This window comes from Balaenoptera ricei, chromosome 7 (genome assembly GCF_028023285.1).
Source record: "Balaenoptera ricei isolate mBalRic1 chromosome 7, mBalRic1.hap2, whole genome shotgun sequence".
NCBI lineage: Eukaryota > Metazoa > Chordata > Mammalia > Artiodactyla > Balaenopteridae > Balaenoptera > Balaenoptera ricei.
In genome coordinates this window covers 724,123-741,673 of record NC_082645.1, presented here as the reverse complement: position 1 = coordinate 741,673, position 17,551 = coordinate 724,123, and the positions used below count along the sequence as shown (strand labels likewise).

General features: G+C 37.3%; 1 protein-coding gene across 16 annotated transcripts in view; it reads left to right on the top strand.

The window, feature by feature from the left end:
* The window catches only part of R3HDM1 (R3H domain containing 1), a 191,586-nt gene that overhangs the window by 146,813 nt on the left and 27,222 nt on the right, over nucleotides 1-17,551 (top strand). For all 16 annotated transcript variants that reach the window (XM_059927575.1, XM_059927587.1, XM_059927580.1 and 13 more), the window contains 2 exons: nucleotides 4,395-4,549; nucleotides 8,795-8,946. In XM_059927575.1, the coding sequence (XP_059783558.1) occupies nucleotides 4,395-4,549; nucleotides 8,795-8,946 (307 nt within the window). The remainder of the gene's footprint in view (nucleotides 1-4,394; nucleotides 4,550-8,794; nucleotides 8,947-17,551) is intronic.

The window sequence follows — 17,551 nt, the reverse complement described above, 5'->3', positions numbered from 1 at the left end:
CCTTGAGAAAAGTAAGGTTTAGAATCAGACTACTATGTGCAAATCCCAGCTACAACACTTAACAGCTGGTAACCTTGGACAAAATGTGAACCTCTCTGTGCTTTTGGTTTTTTTCATCTGAAAAATGGAGATAGTAAGACTTCATAAGATTGGGAGCACTAAAAGAGTTAGCATATGAAAGTGCTTAGAACAGTACCCAAAACCTAGTGAATGTCATGTAAATGTTAGCTACTATTATTGCCTTGTCGTGCTATCAAAGAAATGATAATTATGTAGTATTCTAAATGAAAATGCTTAGGGATTTGGGCTAAATTTGTGTTTGGGCTGGGTTGCAGAATGGAAACCAGAAGCTGACATAATTTGTCCTAAAATACTTAGTCTTTTTGTCTTGTAATCTTCTTGACACATGCCTTCTTCCTAAAAGGCAGTAGAGAGTTCAGATCAGCTGAGTTTTTTTCTCATCCTTTGATTGTTAACTTGAGGTCTAAATATGTTCTAAGAAAATTTACTTAAATGCTTCCTTCCCATAGCTTTGTAAAATCCCTATTGATTAGCTATGGAAACATTGCATGGAGAAAGGTTTTGAAACAGAATGTGTCATATGGTCCATTTCTATAAACAATGTAAGTGGGTATGTATGTTGCTATCTATGCAACATAAGGAAAATAAGGAAACCATAAGGAAAATAAGGCTAACCATATACACAACATGTAAATAGTGATTATCTACAAGTGACTGTTATGCAAAAATGGTTTTTTCCACCCTGACTTTTTCCCATTTTTGTATTTTCCAAATTTTCTTCCATGAAAACCTATTTTATAATCAAATAAAGCTTTTTCAAAGGTGTTTTTAATGTCCCTTTTTCCCCAGCAATGTTCAAATTAAGCCTTCATTTCAAGCTTTACATATTAGATAGAAACTAAAACAGTTCTGTTCTTCCCTATCGAGTAAACACTTTGAGGTTAATTACATGAAATCTGTGATTCAGCTGCTATGCATTTTTTAAGGAGAGGCATAATGAGTGATCCATGATTCTAGACTGAGGTGATTTGTATTCATGGGATTAAGTTTCATCTTAATGAAAAGGCAAATATGTTTAACCTTATTATATAAACATGTTATCTTAAAACTACTGCTTTTGCCATCAAAAGCCATTCACTAAACGTGGACAGTGAGAAACGGGCCATCCATTCTCAGTCAGCCTGGTTTTGTGTAGAAGCATGTAGTATTTTGATTCCATTCTGTTAAGAATATGTTCTTCCTCGCTGTTTATTTAGTAAGTATAAATATTAAGTGCCCACTTTTTTGGCTTATTTGCTTGATATCCGATATGGGTATTTTGGGGGTTTTTTTCCTTTAACGGGGTGGGTAGGGTGTTAAAAGCTTCTAACCCTGCCCTTAAAAAGCACACCTTTTCTATTTTTGGGGTTTTTTAAACGTGTACACAAGCCATGAGAGAACAGTTAACAAGAGCAATTTTATATTACCTGTCGAGTTTTAAGAAATATGGAATAAGGCAATGAACAAAATTATGAGAAGATTAATAAGAGAGCTTCTTAGGAAGATATTTTCCTTTAAAGTGTTTGACATTCTTATTTTTATTAGCTCCACTGTTATTTAAAAACATGTTCCCAGTTTATTTGTGCTACTTCTGAATGAAGTACTAATATTAGTTATTTTTTCTACTTTCACAATCTTTAAAATCTGGAACCTCTTAGTAGTTCTCACTGCTCTTCTACTTGTAAAATCTCTGGTTCTCCACCAATATTCTACCTTCATCTTCCACTTTTCTTCCCTGTTCCTCAAATGTGTTACTCATTTTTTACTTTTTCCAGACCTTTTCTTTAAGTCCAGGCTCATATTGTTACTTCCTCTGTGACTATCAGCCAGGATTAACTTCTCCCTCTTAATTTCATAATGCCCTATTTATTCTGCTATTCTGTTATGGTGTCATGGCTAAGAATGCCTAATTTCAAAGATAGGGACCGTGTTTCACTCACCTTTTATCACCCTCCAGGCACATCTTGAGCTCACAGCATCTTTACATAACCGTCTATAACAAATGAGGTGCTAGAATCAGATGTTTTAGATTTTATATTATATTGCACATTTTCAAAATGTGATGTTTGTGTGGAGATATACATATACATTAGTAGGAATGGATATTAGTGGAGTTAAGGTTGCATTAAAGAATCTAAAATACCATTGGAAATTTATCGGTGCAAATTCCATGATGTAGTGTCCAGGTGATGCTACATTAGACCACTGTGTCATGAAATCTATAGCTATTTATTGAAGCTTTCTGTGTCAGATTTCTTTTCATAAGAGGGAGTTGCAGGCAGGAGGCAAACAAGGTGAACCTCCAAATACTGGCAATGAATAAAATACAAAAATAGTATGAAAAACACTTGAGTTTCTTAGGGGGATGTGACTATTTAAGTCAAGGTATTTAAGTCACATTATGTTACAGTGAATTCTGCTAGGTGGTCACATTTTTCTTTTTAATTTTAGTGGACTGTAATTCTGACAAGTCCATTGTAAGAAGTTACTTTCCCAGTCTATAAAGAGCTGAGCCCCAATTCTGACCCTGCAATAGATGTATGTGTGGGTGTGCGGGTGTTCAGAGATGGTGTTTCCAACACAAAAAAGGGTCTTCACATCCCATTTCCATTCCTGCCCTTTCTTTTCCTAGGTGTGGAAATGTGTCAGTGTATGTTTCGATGATACTTGGACTTTAGAGTATGAATTTGAAATACTTGTTATTTGGTAAACTGAAAATAGGGTTGGTTGTTAATTATTAGGCTAAGGAGCAAGAAAGAAGCTTCTTTACCACCAGATTTGAGGACTATAGGAATTACACAGGGAGAAATGTTTCAGAAACAGCATATTAACAATCACTTTATTACATATAAGGACCGTAATATACATTTTTGGGGAAAGCTAGATTGGCGAGAAGTTATTTGAAACATGGCAATAAAACACTGTTGCCATAGAAATAGCATCATTTTATAAAACCCTTCACTATTAAAGTATTCACTATAACTGGATTTGTACTTGATTTTTACTTTGTTGTTAATATGTTGCTTAGTTACTGGATGTGTTTTGTATTCATATCTTTAGAAAAGGTTGACGCTAGAATTTATTCAATTATTTAGCCATTGAGTGGAATCATTGAGGCTTCTAGGCAACTGCAGTGATACCCTTGTCTACAATCAATACCTGAGATGGGATCTTTGCCATTCCTGTTGCTTTAGGGATTAATAAGGATGGAAATGAAAACTGATATTTATAAGATAGCAAAATAGATTTATGGTGCTATCAGAGAAATCATTTCGCTGACCTTTAGTTGTGGAAGTTTGTATAGGCAGTGCCATAGTTTGGTTTATCTTTGTAGAAGCTTTTTAGATACCCTGATTAGAAGGTCAGTTATTTATTTTTATCTGGTTTCTTTTTTAAAAAAAACAAAAAAAGGATTTGTGGTCGTTTTTAGTAATGTACATAAGTCTTGAGCTAAATGGTTTACTTAAAGGAATCCTCTTAGGATCAGAAGACACATATTGTACAATTCATATTCACTACTCAAAGCTTATCATTGTGGATTCTTATTAAATAACTGATAAATTCACTTAATAAAAATATGTTTATACTCTTAACTTACTAGTTAAATTACCAACAGTGCCTTCAGTTTAGGAAGAACTGTCCCTTAGGTTTTTGATTTGTGAACTTTGGGCAGATTGCTTAACCCCTCTAATGATCGGTTTCTCTGTTAAGTGACCTTAATAATATAATAAGGAAATAACCTTAAAAATTGCTAGGTAACTCAATTTTTCCTTGTGCCCTTGACACATTCCTAATATAAGGATTCGTATCTTAGTGTGGTTTTTCAAACATACAACTATTCTATAAAAGTGGTTTCCCCCTTCCATTGTTTTCAGTCTCCAGAAGGACTAGTTCTATCACTACCAACTCAGAACTCTCCATTTTTTAACAAGAGGCCCTGCATTTTGCTTTTGCACTGGGTCCCACAAATTATGTAGCCAGTCCTGGTCCACAGAAACTATTTTTAATAACAGACTGTACTACACACTAACTAGTAATTGTGAATATAAACCAAGTCTGTGGCCCTATAAATTTCCTCAACTGCAAAGGAAATCTTTGTACCCAAATTTTATTTGAGTGTTATTTTGGGAGGGTGGGGAGTGTAGCTGACTTGGGTTACCTACATAGTAAACCTTTTAAATGTTAGCTCTGATAACAGAAGATTTTTTGAGACTTGCTGTTTAAACAAAACTCTGTCATCTTAGAACACAAAGTACTTGCTTAAAATACAAAAACATACTGCTAGTGAAATAAATTAAATTCAAAGCAGGATTTAACTCACTGTGCCATTACAGGTTATCAAGTTATGCCCAACCAGCAGCAAAACTACCAGGGGATAGTTGGAGTTCAGCAGCCCCAGAGTCAGAGCCTAGTTGGTGGTCAGCCCAACAGCATTGGAAATCAGATTCAAGGAGTGGTCATCCCCTATCCTTCAGTGCCATCATATCAGGTACGTGGTCGCTCTTACCCGCATTGGGTAGAGGGGATTTTGAATAACTAAAATGTGTAGCTACATTCTTCTCCTTTTAATATGGGGAAAATGCGTCTGTAATACATAACTTTATAGTCTTAAGAGTTTTATTAGTCATTGCAGCTTTGTTCTGTCCTCACTTATTGCATTATTCATTCACTTCATTAACTTTTAGAAAAAAAATATCTGAACCCTATTTATTTTGAGAAGTAAATTTTTCAGGCATTGTCTGTGTTTCCAGCTGTTCAATACGTAAGTATCAATATATGAGCAAGTGTCTTATTCTATTCTTCAGCTCCTTAGAAAATCTCTTGAGGAGAATGGAATGGGAGGGAAAAGTAAAGGTGGAGGTAGGTATATGAAATAGAGTACAGATTATAAGTCAGTGTTTATAGAATAGAGAAGGATGTGCAATTTCCCATGCTGGAACTGAGCTTTTTCCCCCTCACTAAATCCAAAAAAGGAATAGTATGTCATGTATTGAAAATGTCATGGATTTTAATTTATAGTTCTAAAGTAGAAATACCTACTGTTTCATGAATAAGTCAGATTTCTTTAGCCCATCTATGGCACATTTCCAGAAATGTATTTTACCTTCCTTTACCTTTCTGGAATAACCTGCAAGTGAGTTTGTTTTATTAGCCTCATGGTTTCCCATAGCTGACTCGAATGTTAAGAAATCCAAAGGCCATTGTCATTCATCTCAACAAGGTAAAAATAATCTAGTTGGGAAGATAAATGTACATCTAAACACAGGTCAACAAATTGGTGATAATATACAGACCACTAACTGAAGGAATTATGAAATATGGCCATGAATAGGTTAGGGACTTAATACAGAAGTCTTCTAGAAAGGTATAAACCTTTAATTAGCTCTTAAAAGAAAATTATGGGCATAAATTAGTTAAGGCATCCTGAGGATGGGGAAGGATGTGAGCAAAGGAGGTAGCATATTCTTGTAATTCCAGAAAATGAAAATTGTAATTAAAATGTAAAATGTGGAATTGTTGAGGACTTTTGAGCACTAGGAATATGTCTACTTTTGAAGCCCCTTGATAATAGAAAGCAACTAAGGAAAAAAGAAGATACATCATGAAACTAGATTTTATATCTTTTCTTTTCTCTCAAATCCTCCACGCTTTTTACTCCGGTCCACCCTGCTTAAGCCGAGGCCCATGAGACTGCCCATCCCCTACTTCCTCTGTAGCTAGACATTAGACAGGATCACTACCGAGCCAGGAACTCTCCCTTCTCAAGGACCCTGGTCACGCTACCTAATCTAGTCTGTTGAGCATCTATTAGATGCCCAGGCACTGTGTAAATAAGATCTCCCTTGAAATATAAGTTCAGGGACTTCCCTGGTGGTCCAGTGAGTAAGACTCTGTGCACCCAGTGCAGGGGGCCCAGGTTCAATCCGTGGTCGGGGAACTAGATCCCGCATGCATGCTGCAACTAAGAGTCTGCATGCCGCAACTAAAGATCCTGCGTGCCGAAACTAAGACCGGGTGCAGACTAAATAAATAAATAAACAAACAAACAAATAAAAGAAAGATTAGTTTAACACTGGAAAATTAACTGGTGGATTAACTATTAAAAAAAAGAAATATAAGTTTAAAATAAATTACATCCTTGTTAGTGTAGTTTTTAAAAATGGAGCTAGGTACTGAAAATGTTTCAGAGCTAAGACAGTTATTATCATTTCTATAGCATACTTTTTTACAAGTTATAAATTATTTTCTCATGGTATTTCATGTAATCCTTCCACTGAGTGAATGATTGTGAGAAGTATTGCTCTGATAAGCAATGAATGACAGGCTGCCTCATGCTTCCTACTACATTTGGCTAGATAAGCTAGGTGGTAATAAACTGTCATCTAAAAAATAAGCCCGAGGGAATTCCCTGGCAGTCCAGTGGTTAGGACTCGTCGCTTTCACTGCCGAGGGCCTGGGATCGACCCCTGGTGGGAGAACTAAGATCCCACAAGTCATGCATCACGGCTGAAAAAATAAAAATAAAAATAAAATTTTAAATTAACAAATAAATAATAAGCCTGAAAAGTCGTCTACTCAGTAGAGTATATTCTGCGGCTGTACATTCTCAAGTACAGTTTCCTCTCTTTTGGTACTTCAGTTTTTTTCTTTACCACTAGTTACAAATTTATTCTGTAGCTTAAATCATCTAGATTGAGTTGTCATTTTTCCTAGGTCTGCCTTGCATATACACTAACTTAGATACAATCAGACATAATATTAGGATGTTACACTGCCTCAGTAGACAAAAAGACTGAAATATATTTTGTCATAAAAAACTGGATAAATCAAACCAACAACTTTATCTTTGCAGCTGAGCCAAATTGAAAGTAGTTTAAGAGATTACTGTGTATTTTGAAAGGACTAGTTACATTTTAGAAACATGTTATATAGGCAAGACTTAGAAGTTAATCATCAGCTTATAAATCATAGAGCCCAGGTATAGAGAATCATGAAGTGGTTAAAGAACTAAGGCCCTGGAGCCAGTGGGCATGTGTTCAAACCCCGACTTTTCTCCTCACTAGCTATACAACCTTGGGCAAGTTATTAACCTCAATTTTTAACCCCTTCTATAAAACAAGGATGATAAAAGTAACTTCTTAGGGTTGTTAGGAAGACTTGATGTAATAATATACATAAAGTTCTTGGGACAGAACCTGAACATGGTAGTAAGTACTCGGTAATGTTAACTTTGCATGTCATCACTGTTACTGCTGTTACTGTCATTGCTACTACTGTTGCTGACATCATCATCAGAAGCTTTTACACAGGCTTTATTTACCAAAATCATTGTAATGCAACTGATGTGGTGCACTTGTAAATTACAAAACCATTATGACGTTGTGGTTTCTATTTTAGAAACTGTAGAAACTAGAGAAATGAATCCATTATGTTCATGTGTTTTGTTTTGTTTTTATTTATTTATTTTTGGCCACGTTGGGTCTTCATTGCTGCGTGCAGGCTTTCTCTAGTTGTGGTGAGCAGGGGCTACTCTTTGTTGTGGTGCACGGGCTTCTCATTGTGGTGTCTTCTATTGTTGCGGAGCACGGGCTCGAGGCGTGTGGGCTTCAGTAGTTGTGGCGTGAGGGCTCAGTAGTTGTGGCTCGCGGGCTTAGTTGCTCCACAGCATGTGGGATCTTCCCAGACCAGGGATCGAACCCGTGTCCCCTGCATTGGCAGGCGGATTCTTAACCACTGCGCCACCAGGGAAGTCCCGATTATGTTCATGTGGTTTCTGTGTAGATGAATGTGGAAAACAGAGAATTGAAAGATCCACTGGTGATCAGATGCCTGCTGTGCTAGATCCTGTAAATGGAGATTATATTGGAGATAATACCCCTCCTGAGGTGGAGGTGGCATCCCGTTTTTGCAGATAATGAACTCTGGGGCCTCAGAATCTGAGTTAAGTCATTTGCCCGGTGTCACATATATAGTAAAGTTGACGGAGTCGGTATCACATCTAAATATCTTAAGCTTCAGAGCTCACACTTTCTGATCCAGTGTATCTCACTAGTACCCTATCTGAGTTTTACTTAGCTCTACCTGAGGTAAATTGCATTACTCTTTCCATGTGAAAGGGTCATCCTCATTTGGAAACTGTTTCTTTTTTAAAATAACTTCTGGGACTTCCCTGGTGGCGCAGTGGTTCAGAATCCGCCTGCCAATGCAGGGGACATGGGTTCGATCCCTGGTCCGGGAAGATCCCACATGCCGTGGAGCAGCTAAGCCCGTGCACCACAACTGCTGAGCCTGTGTTCTAGAGCCCGCGAGCCACAACTACTGAACCTGCCTGCCACAACTACTGAAGCCCGCACACCACAACGAAGAGTAGCCCTGGCTCGCTGCAACTAGAGAAAGCCCGTGTGCAGCAACAAAGACCCAACGCAGCCAAAAATTAAATAAATATATAAATAAATATTTAAAATAAAAATAATAAAATAACTTCTACTTTGGGATATGAGTCATAACTCCTAGCCTGCTGTACTATTGATAAATGCTAGCCAAAAACAATAACCAGCTAAAAAGAACATTGAAATAAAGTGGTAATGCTGTAACTAACTTATGAGGACAGCCTATTGGCAGTTTTAGCTTATTCCTAACTGCTCACACTTGAAAGTTTATGGAGTCTCGAGACATTAACATTTGCAAGGTTTTAAAGAATGTTTTTGCCTTTAAATTGCCTTTCAAATTTTAGGTTTCACTGCCTCAAGGTTCTCAAGGAATTGCCCATCAGACTTATCAACAGCCTGTTATGTTCCCTAATCAGTCTAATCAAGGATCTATGCCTACAGCAGGAATGCCAGTTTACTATAGCATCATTCCACCTGGCCAACAAAATAATTTAAGGTGAGTATAAATAAAAAGCCTAATCTTATAACTCTTCATTGTTTATCAGGATTGTGGTCTGTTGCTAATTTTAAAGTAGTCTAAGGGGCATTACCTGAGATCATTCTCTAATCTAGAATAGAAAAACTACGATACAATCTATTTATCTAGCATATCTTTTAACAAAATCAGTATAAGCAAGGCATTCCATATGTAAACCAATGGAGAATCAAGTTTTCTCTCATGTGCCTGAAAGTAGTAGGCCAGTCTCCTTTTACTCACCCAAGTGGAATCAATAGTTGGCCATAGATCTTAGAGTTAAGAGCGTTTACATGTTAATATTTAAGGTTTTTGTAAGAGTCTGGGGAGAATGTATTTCCTGTATATAACTTCAAGAGCAAAATATCTTGCTGGAATCTTTCAGGCTCTGGGGAGCTCCTTTTTCATCAGTAAGAGGAGAGAGGCATATGAGAAGCAAATGACAGTAGGTCTATATTAAAGCAAGTCGTGAAGTATTCCATTAGCTACTTAACTTGAAAGAACAGAAACTTCTCTGATAAGCCTAATGTGTTAAAAAAAAAAAAATAGTCTTCCTTTGAGTTGGGTACTTTTAGTCTGCTGTTCAGAGTGGATTACAGCCTTTCATTTATTCTCATGACATTTCTGTAAGGTTGCCAGAGTAGCCTTGGTGCTCTTTTTAATAAGGGGTCTGAGGGTAGAATTGCTGATAAGAGGTTGTCACCCGGTTATGGTTACAGATGGTATTTAGGGGTGAAGAAGGGATTGCAGTACTTGCTTCATTGAATCTGCTTGGGAAAATGGGGACTTGACTCTCATTTTATTTGTTGTCATAAACACACATACATACACACGTGAGGAACTCACATATTTCCTCCTCTCTGTGGATGCCACAAATTGAAAAGGCCCAGGCTTTATAAACAAGTTGGTTGAAATCTCACAGGCAACTTTGGAGTTTTATACAATGATGAGCCACAGCTCTTTTGTGGTAGAGCTGCTGCACAGTGAAAATTTAAAAAAAAAATTTTTTGGCCTCACTGCGCAGCACGCAGGATCTTAGTTCCCTGACCAGGGATTGAACCTGCGTCCCCTGCAAGGGAAGCACGGAGTCTTAACCACTGGACTGCTAGGGAAGTCCTGAAAATAGAAATTTATACTGTGTTAAAATTTCCCATTATTTTTTAAAGCCTTCCAGGTGATTCTTCTGGCAATGAGAGTTGAGACTCACTGACCTATGCTAACTAGCCCTTTTTTTCATCTGTACACTTCAGCTATGCACAGGTCGCCATAACCCAGTAATATTTTACACATTTGCAAGAAAGTCATAATATCTGTCATTGTAAAATTTCATCCAAGACCCAGTGTCCTAAGGTAAAACTGTGTCGATTACTCCATACCAATAAGTATAATAAATCTCAGTTTGTTCAAAGGAGGAAAGTATATCTTAAACTCTAAGCTATAGGGTCCTGATCCAAACACTCATGATTTTACTAAAACATTACCAGATTATAAGATTTCTATAAGAACACTAAGTGAGCCTTTGTTCTGAAAAATGTCTTCCTTAGCTTGAGTTGCTTAGCAATCCATTTTCTTGTGGCGGCTCCTTATGCAGAAAAGTGGAATTTGAATTACCTTTACTTTCAGCTCAACCAATCAGTTATCACTGAGGCAGTTTTGTGTTTGGATTGGATTGTGTTGTTATGTGTACTATGAGGATTTAGCATAGCCTGATATAAATCATGTGTCTTGTCACTTTCAGCAAGCCATGTACCGGTCAGAGAAACTAGTTTTACAACAAATCATGGTATTTCTGTCAGTCTATTATGTGGAGAAAAAACTAATTTCATTCCTACAGTCTGCAAAAATGGGCAGGCTACTTGGATAATACTTTCAAAATGCTCCCATTTGGGGTTTTTTTTCCTCCTGTATTACCATTTATTTTCCCATTTTTATCTTGAAACTCAAAAGGAGAATATACTTTTGTCTTTGATGTGCAATCTCAAAGGGCTAGCATACAGAGAGGGGAACTTGAAGAGACTGTAACCTTTATTTTTCAGAACTCCAAAAAAAAGGCTTCACAGAATCTTTATGAAATAATGAAAAAGAAAACCTACTTTTAAGTCTTTTTCCCTTTTCCATCTGCGTAGTTGGTTTTTCCTCATTTTGTAAACTCGTATTCCTCTAGTGTCCCCTTTGTCCTACTTCTGGAACTGTCTTGGATTCATTTAATTTCTCCTAAACTTCTAGTTTTGCATTTTGGTTTTTTGTTTGCCTCAGCCATCCTTTGAAATAATTGTCAATGACAAAGTCTCAATCTGAACCACATCTTTTAGTGAAATTATACTTCTGTTGTTATTAAAAGGGGAGTTGTTAACACTTAGCCTAGAGAAATAAAATGTAATAAAGTTACTTCTGGTGCTAAAACATTGCCTTTTCAGAATGTTTATTTTCTCTTCATTGGATATAACAGCTTTTATTTATCAGCAAAATTAATTAGTAAATTAAGTTATATGGACAAAAATAATGTTAAATAGGAAGGGAAGAGGATGCTTATAGCTATTACATTTCTTAACTCACCAAAAATGAGTGATACTAGTAATTTTTTTAATATAAAATTATTATTATTATTTTTTTGGCTGCATTGGGTCTTTCTTGCTGCGCGTGGGCTTTCTCCAGTTGCAGTGAGCAGGGGCTACTCTTTGTGGAGGTGCGCAAGCTTCTCATTGCGGTGGCTTCTCTTGTTGCAGAGCACGGGCTCTAGGCGCACGGGCTTCAGTAGTTGTGGCATGCGGGCTCAGTAGTTGTGGCACACGGGCTTAGTTGCTCCACGGCATGTGAGATCTTCCCAGATGAGGGCTCGAACCCGTGTCCCCTGCATTGGCAGGCGGATTCTTAACCACTGCACCACCAGGGAAGTGCCTATTTTCGACTAATAATTTTTAAGTAGATACCTTTAAAGAATAAGGAGGAGAGGTGATATTTCATGCAAAAATCTTTTCATTTTTCAGTCTCTCTCAGTGAGTTTCTATTGGGAAAAGTAATTCTCCTACATCTACATTCTGTCTGTTAAAAGAGTGTTTTCTCTATTTAACTTGTTTGGGTCTTCCTGATTATACATACAATACATAGTCATTGTAGAAAATTTGAAAATATAAAAAATTCCAAAATGTAAAAAAGGGTGAAAAAGCAAATCAGCTACAACCTCACCACTCAGAGATAATCACTGTTAAATTTTGGTGTCTTCATTCAAGTCATTTTTCAGTGTACACATAATATGTGAACTTTGTTAGGAATCATATATTCTAAACATTATATTTCTATATTTTTAATTACATTGTTCATAAGCTCTGGTTTAAAAGTTAAACCAGGGACTTCCCTGGTGGCGCAGTGGTTAAGAATCCACCTGCCAAGGCAGGGGACACGGGTTCAAGCCCTGGTCGGGGAAGATCCCACATGCTGCGGAGCATCTGAGCCCGTGCGCCACAACTACTGAAGCCCGCGTGCCTAGAGCCCGTGTTCCGCAACAAGAGAAGCCACCGCAATGAGAAGCCCATGCACCGCAAAAAAGTGTAGCACCCGCTCACCACAACTAGAGAAAGTCCACGCGCAGCAGCGAAGACCCAACGCAGCCAAAAATAAATAAATAAATAATTTGTAATGAATAAATAAATAAGCCAGCCCCACAATGTGGCCAAAATAACAAATAAAGAATTCTAAGAAGGAAATTACAAGTTTTGCAGTTCATGAAGTCTTACAGATAAAAGGTCAAGAAGAGTATTTATTCAAAAATAGGTAGTACTTTTTTGAAAGACAGAAGGGAAAGAACTTATGTAAGGAGAAATTCAGTTAGTTTTTTTTTAACATAAGGAAAAAGGAGTACATCTCTTAATCTTCCCACCCACTTTTGAATCATTCATTTTTACAGCTTTCTTCCTCAAGTAAATTTTAAGCTTTTCCAAATTGTTTCTCAAAATCCATCCTGACTTTCTTCACAGCCCAGGAATTTGAATGGCTTGCCATTTTATTTGTTATTTCTTCAGGCCATAGGTAACCTAGATAACAAGCGATCCCCTGAGATACTCCAAGTTTAGGAAGCAGAAAAGGTTTGTGTTGGAAGTGCCCCTCTGGCATATTCTATTTATTTTATTTTGTGAATAATTTCTGTTCCTTCAGAGTGTGTTTTACACTGCTGTGTAAAACAACTCCTGTGTTTTACTTATCAGTGTTGGGGACAATATCAGACATGTTGATGAAAGGATCTTAAAAACCTACATCCTCTTGATTTCCATTTCCAGCCATGATAGAGTAATAGAAACCAAATTTATCTTCCTACCTTAACTTTAAAACTAGAGACAAATACATGAAACAACAGTTTTCATTAGGCAGTGAGGGACAGTAAACCCTGAGAGAGGGAAAACAAACAAGTGAGTCTTACGATTGCCCCAGCTTCCTACCTGGGGAGAGTTTCCTAGCCACATCTCAGGGAGGAGGAACCCAAGCAAGACCCTCTGTCTAAGTTAAGGAGATGGAATTAGGGGTCCAAGGAAGCCAAGGTGGCTTAGAGTTTGCAGGGCAGAATACTGAAGAGAAGAGGGTTACAAAGAGGTTGCTCTGGAGATCTAAGTGGGACCCTTTTGAGTCTTAGTTGATTGCTGACTGGTGCATTTATGTGCAAAAACTCCCCAAGGCCAGGAAAAGAACCACTCAAAAGGAACAGGCAGAACAATCCCTGGAGCTCACACAAGGACAGGAACAGTTTAAATTCCTACCAGCCAGTATGTCAAAACCTCATAACACATGAGGCATTGAGTAGAGGACTTAAAAGAATACTGTCTCAGTAGTGGAGGACAATTAGCCTTAGATTAAAAGCTGCTCTGGTCCTGCCTTAAACAAGCAGGACCCAAAAGGATTAAATTGTCTCCAGATAACTGTGGCTCAGAACAAAGCTCAGAAATATTATTAAAAAATACAAGGGGAGGGGCTTCCCTGCTGGCGCAGTGGTTAAGAACCCTCCTGCCAATGCAGGGAACACAGGTCCAATCCCTGGTCCCGGAAGAGCCCACATGCCACAGAACAACTAAGCCCGTGCGCCACAACTACTGAGCCTGTGCTCTAGAGCCCGTGAGCCACAACTACTGAGCCCGCACACCACGACTACTGAAGCCTGTGCACCTAGAGCTTGTGCTCTGCAACAAGAGAAGCCACCGCAGTGAGAAGCCCGTGCACTGCAACAAAGAGTAGTCCCCGCTCACCGCAACTAGAGAAAGCCTGCACGCAGCAATGAGGACCCAACACAGCCAAAAAAAAAACAAAAAAAAAACCAAGGATCTCCAACAGTCAACAAGGTTAAATTCATAATGCCTGGCATCCAATCAAAAATTATCAAGTATGCAAGGAAGTGAGAAACTAATAAGGCCAATAATGAGGAAAAATCAGTCAATTGAAACTGACTGAAACAATGCCAGTATAAAATTCAGACAGAGGAAAAAGGACTAGGAAATACTGAACAGAGCATCAGTGCTTTTCAGGGGGCCTAATGCATGTGCAATTGGCATCCTCCAAAGAGAGGAAAACGGTGGACAAAAAAATATTTGAACAATAATGGCTGAAATGTTTCAAAATTTATGAAAATTATAGACCTGCAGATCCAAAAAGTTCAACAAACTCAGGCAAAAGAAATATGGAGGAAACTTTTCAAAACGTTATAAAGGGAAAATTGTAAAAGTAGCCAGAGAAAAAAAGACACGTTACATATAGAGGAACAAAGATAAGAATTCGATAGACTTCTTGTTAGAAACAATACAAGCCAGAAGACAGTGGCACAACATCTCTATTTGGAGTTATGAAAGAAAAAACAGAATTCTATACCAGTAGAAATATTTTTCAGAAACAAATATGAAATAAAGACTATTTCAAACATGCAAAAACTGAAACAATTAATCACTAGCTTACCTGCACTGCAAGAAATGTTAAAGGAAGTCTTTCAGAGAGTAAGAAAATTATACCAGATGGAAACTGGCTACACAACAGAATAAAAATGAAAAGTCAAACAATATACTGACTGGGAAATCAAATATCTGAAAAAGTACTTATGTAGAGAGGATATGAAGAATTCTCAAACCTCAGTAATTAAAAAAAAAAAAAAACCTTCAGAAACAATTTGTTTAAAAAGTTAAACCTACGGGTGGAGCACTGCTATACAACAGTTAGAGGTACATGGTGAGGAAAGGTGTGGAAACTTAATGATGTTCTTTTCTTAATCCAGATGGAGGTTACATAGTTCTTCATCTTACAATTCTTTAAAATGTATAAAATATTTCTGGGTACTCTTGTTGTATATATATTTCAAACCCCTAAATAGGTAATAAAATCGTTAACTATGGGGGAAGACTTTAAGAGGTAAGGGGCAAGAGAATGGGAGGAGAGGAACTGGAGACACTAAATAGAGACAACTTTTGAGAATTGCATCCCTAAAGGGGAGCATTGACTTTCAATAGTATATGGGAGGGGAAAGTGAGGTTAAGAGAGAGTGTGTCCTGCTCTTAATTGAAAAAAGAAGTGTTTGTATGCTGAAATGAAAGACAGCAGAAAGAGGTGTGTTGCTATAGGAGAGAGGGGGTAGAGTTGTAAGGTCCTCAGGGAGGATGAGAGTAAACACTCAAATGGAAGTCGGTTACCCATAAATAAGATTCAGAGGATTCGCGTATGGTAAATGGAGGAAAAGCAGAGTGCATGGGCTCAGATATTAGTATGTAGATAGGTGTGGTGAAGCGTTTATGAATATACTTTTTTTTTTTTAATTTTACACTTTATTTATTTATTTATTTTTGGCTGTGTTGGGTCTTCGTTTCTGTGCGAGGGCTTTCTCTAGTTGCGGCGAGCGGGGGCCACTCTTCATCACGGTGCGCGGGCCTCTCACTGTCACAGCCTCTCTTGTTGCGGAGCACAGGCTCCAGACGCACAGGCTCCAGACGCGCAGGCTCAGTAGTTGTGGCTCACGGGCCTAGTTGCTCCGCAGCATGTGGGATCTTCCCAGACCAGGGCTCGAACCCGTGTCCCCTGCATTGGCAGGCAGATTCTCAACCACTGCGCCACCAGGGAAGCCTCAAATATACTTTTCTGATTGCTTTATTTTTCTCACTGATTTAGGATTCAAGATATGAAATGCATTATCAAAGAGTAGATGAATGTTTTAAAGTTTGTTTTGATATAAAGATTCAGCACAGTTACATTAAGACAGATTTCAAAAAGAAAGCATCAAGATGTGGGGAAATGTGACAGATGTCTGATAAAAGCTTGTAAACATTTTTATCACTTCTGTATGTTCTAGAATGATAATATTAATGATAATTATTTGTAGAGTTCTAGAATGAACTCTACAAATAATTCATGGAAATAAGTAGTTTACCCACTTGACAAGAACTAATAATAAATTATCACATGAGAAAACATTCACTCTCCCCAACAATCTTAAGAAATGAGAATTAAGGCAACCTTAACCAAAAAAGGAGGACAAAACAGTTAACACTAAGCAGAGAGACAAACATTGCTGGGTGCTAGGCATATGAAAACTGATTCTATAAATCAGTCTGATGATATTTAACAAAACATGAAACTGCTGTACTTTTTTATTCTGTAATTCTACCTCTAAAAGGTTTACCACAAATATAATCCACCCCCAAAATTAAAATTGTTCCAAAAACAAGTTGTAAAACATGTTGTTATTCATAGGAAAATCCAACAGAAATGATCCAAGAGAAATATGGAGTAAACCTTTGAATAGTTTACTTTCATTTTTAATTTTTTTTTTTTCTGCTAGGCTGATTAAATTTGGTTTAAATTCTAGTGAAACTTGCTCAGGTTGTCACAGATGGTGAATCAGTCATTGGGACTAATGAGATTCAGAGTGCTTGTTTTTTGTTACCTGCTTCAGTCTCTTTAATTCATTATTAAAGAATTAAATGTGTGATACCCAGACTACTATAGTCCCCAAATGGATTATATCGATTACTTACAGCATCTTCAGGGAACACAGCACATGTCTACTAAGTAATGTTATTAAGTTCAGGAAGTTTGTTTGACTATCACTGGCAGTAAGATGTCAGATGGTTTAAAAAGGCAGAAAACCAAAGCACACCTTGCCAAATATTCATAAATTTTCAATGACATCATCTTTAGCAGTCACTAAAAACTGTAGCACGTGTGAGACTTGCTTTTCAAGTGAACTAATTATTGCTTAAGAAGAATACACTGGGTCCTATTCTCCCATCAAAAAAATAATTTTAAATAACAGTCATAATATTTGCAAAACCATAAAGAGAAGAGGTGAATGATAGCAATGACATTTTTATGTAGGGTTTTGAATACTATTACTTTTCCTAAATCGTCAACCTTTTTGTGGGTGACTTCATATAATATGACTTCTTTGTGTGTACCTTTTATATATGCACCATTTTTATCCATTCTACTATTTCCTTATTTATCTTCTTTGTAAACAGCATTATTGAGATAAAATTCATATACCATACAATTCACCCACTTAAGTGTACTGCTTAATAGTTTTTCATATATTCACAGATGTGCAGCGACCATCACCACAGTCAATTTT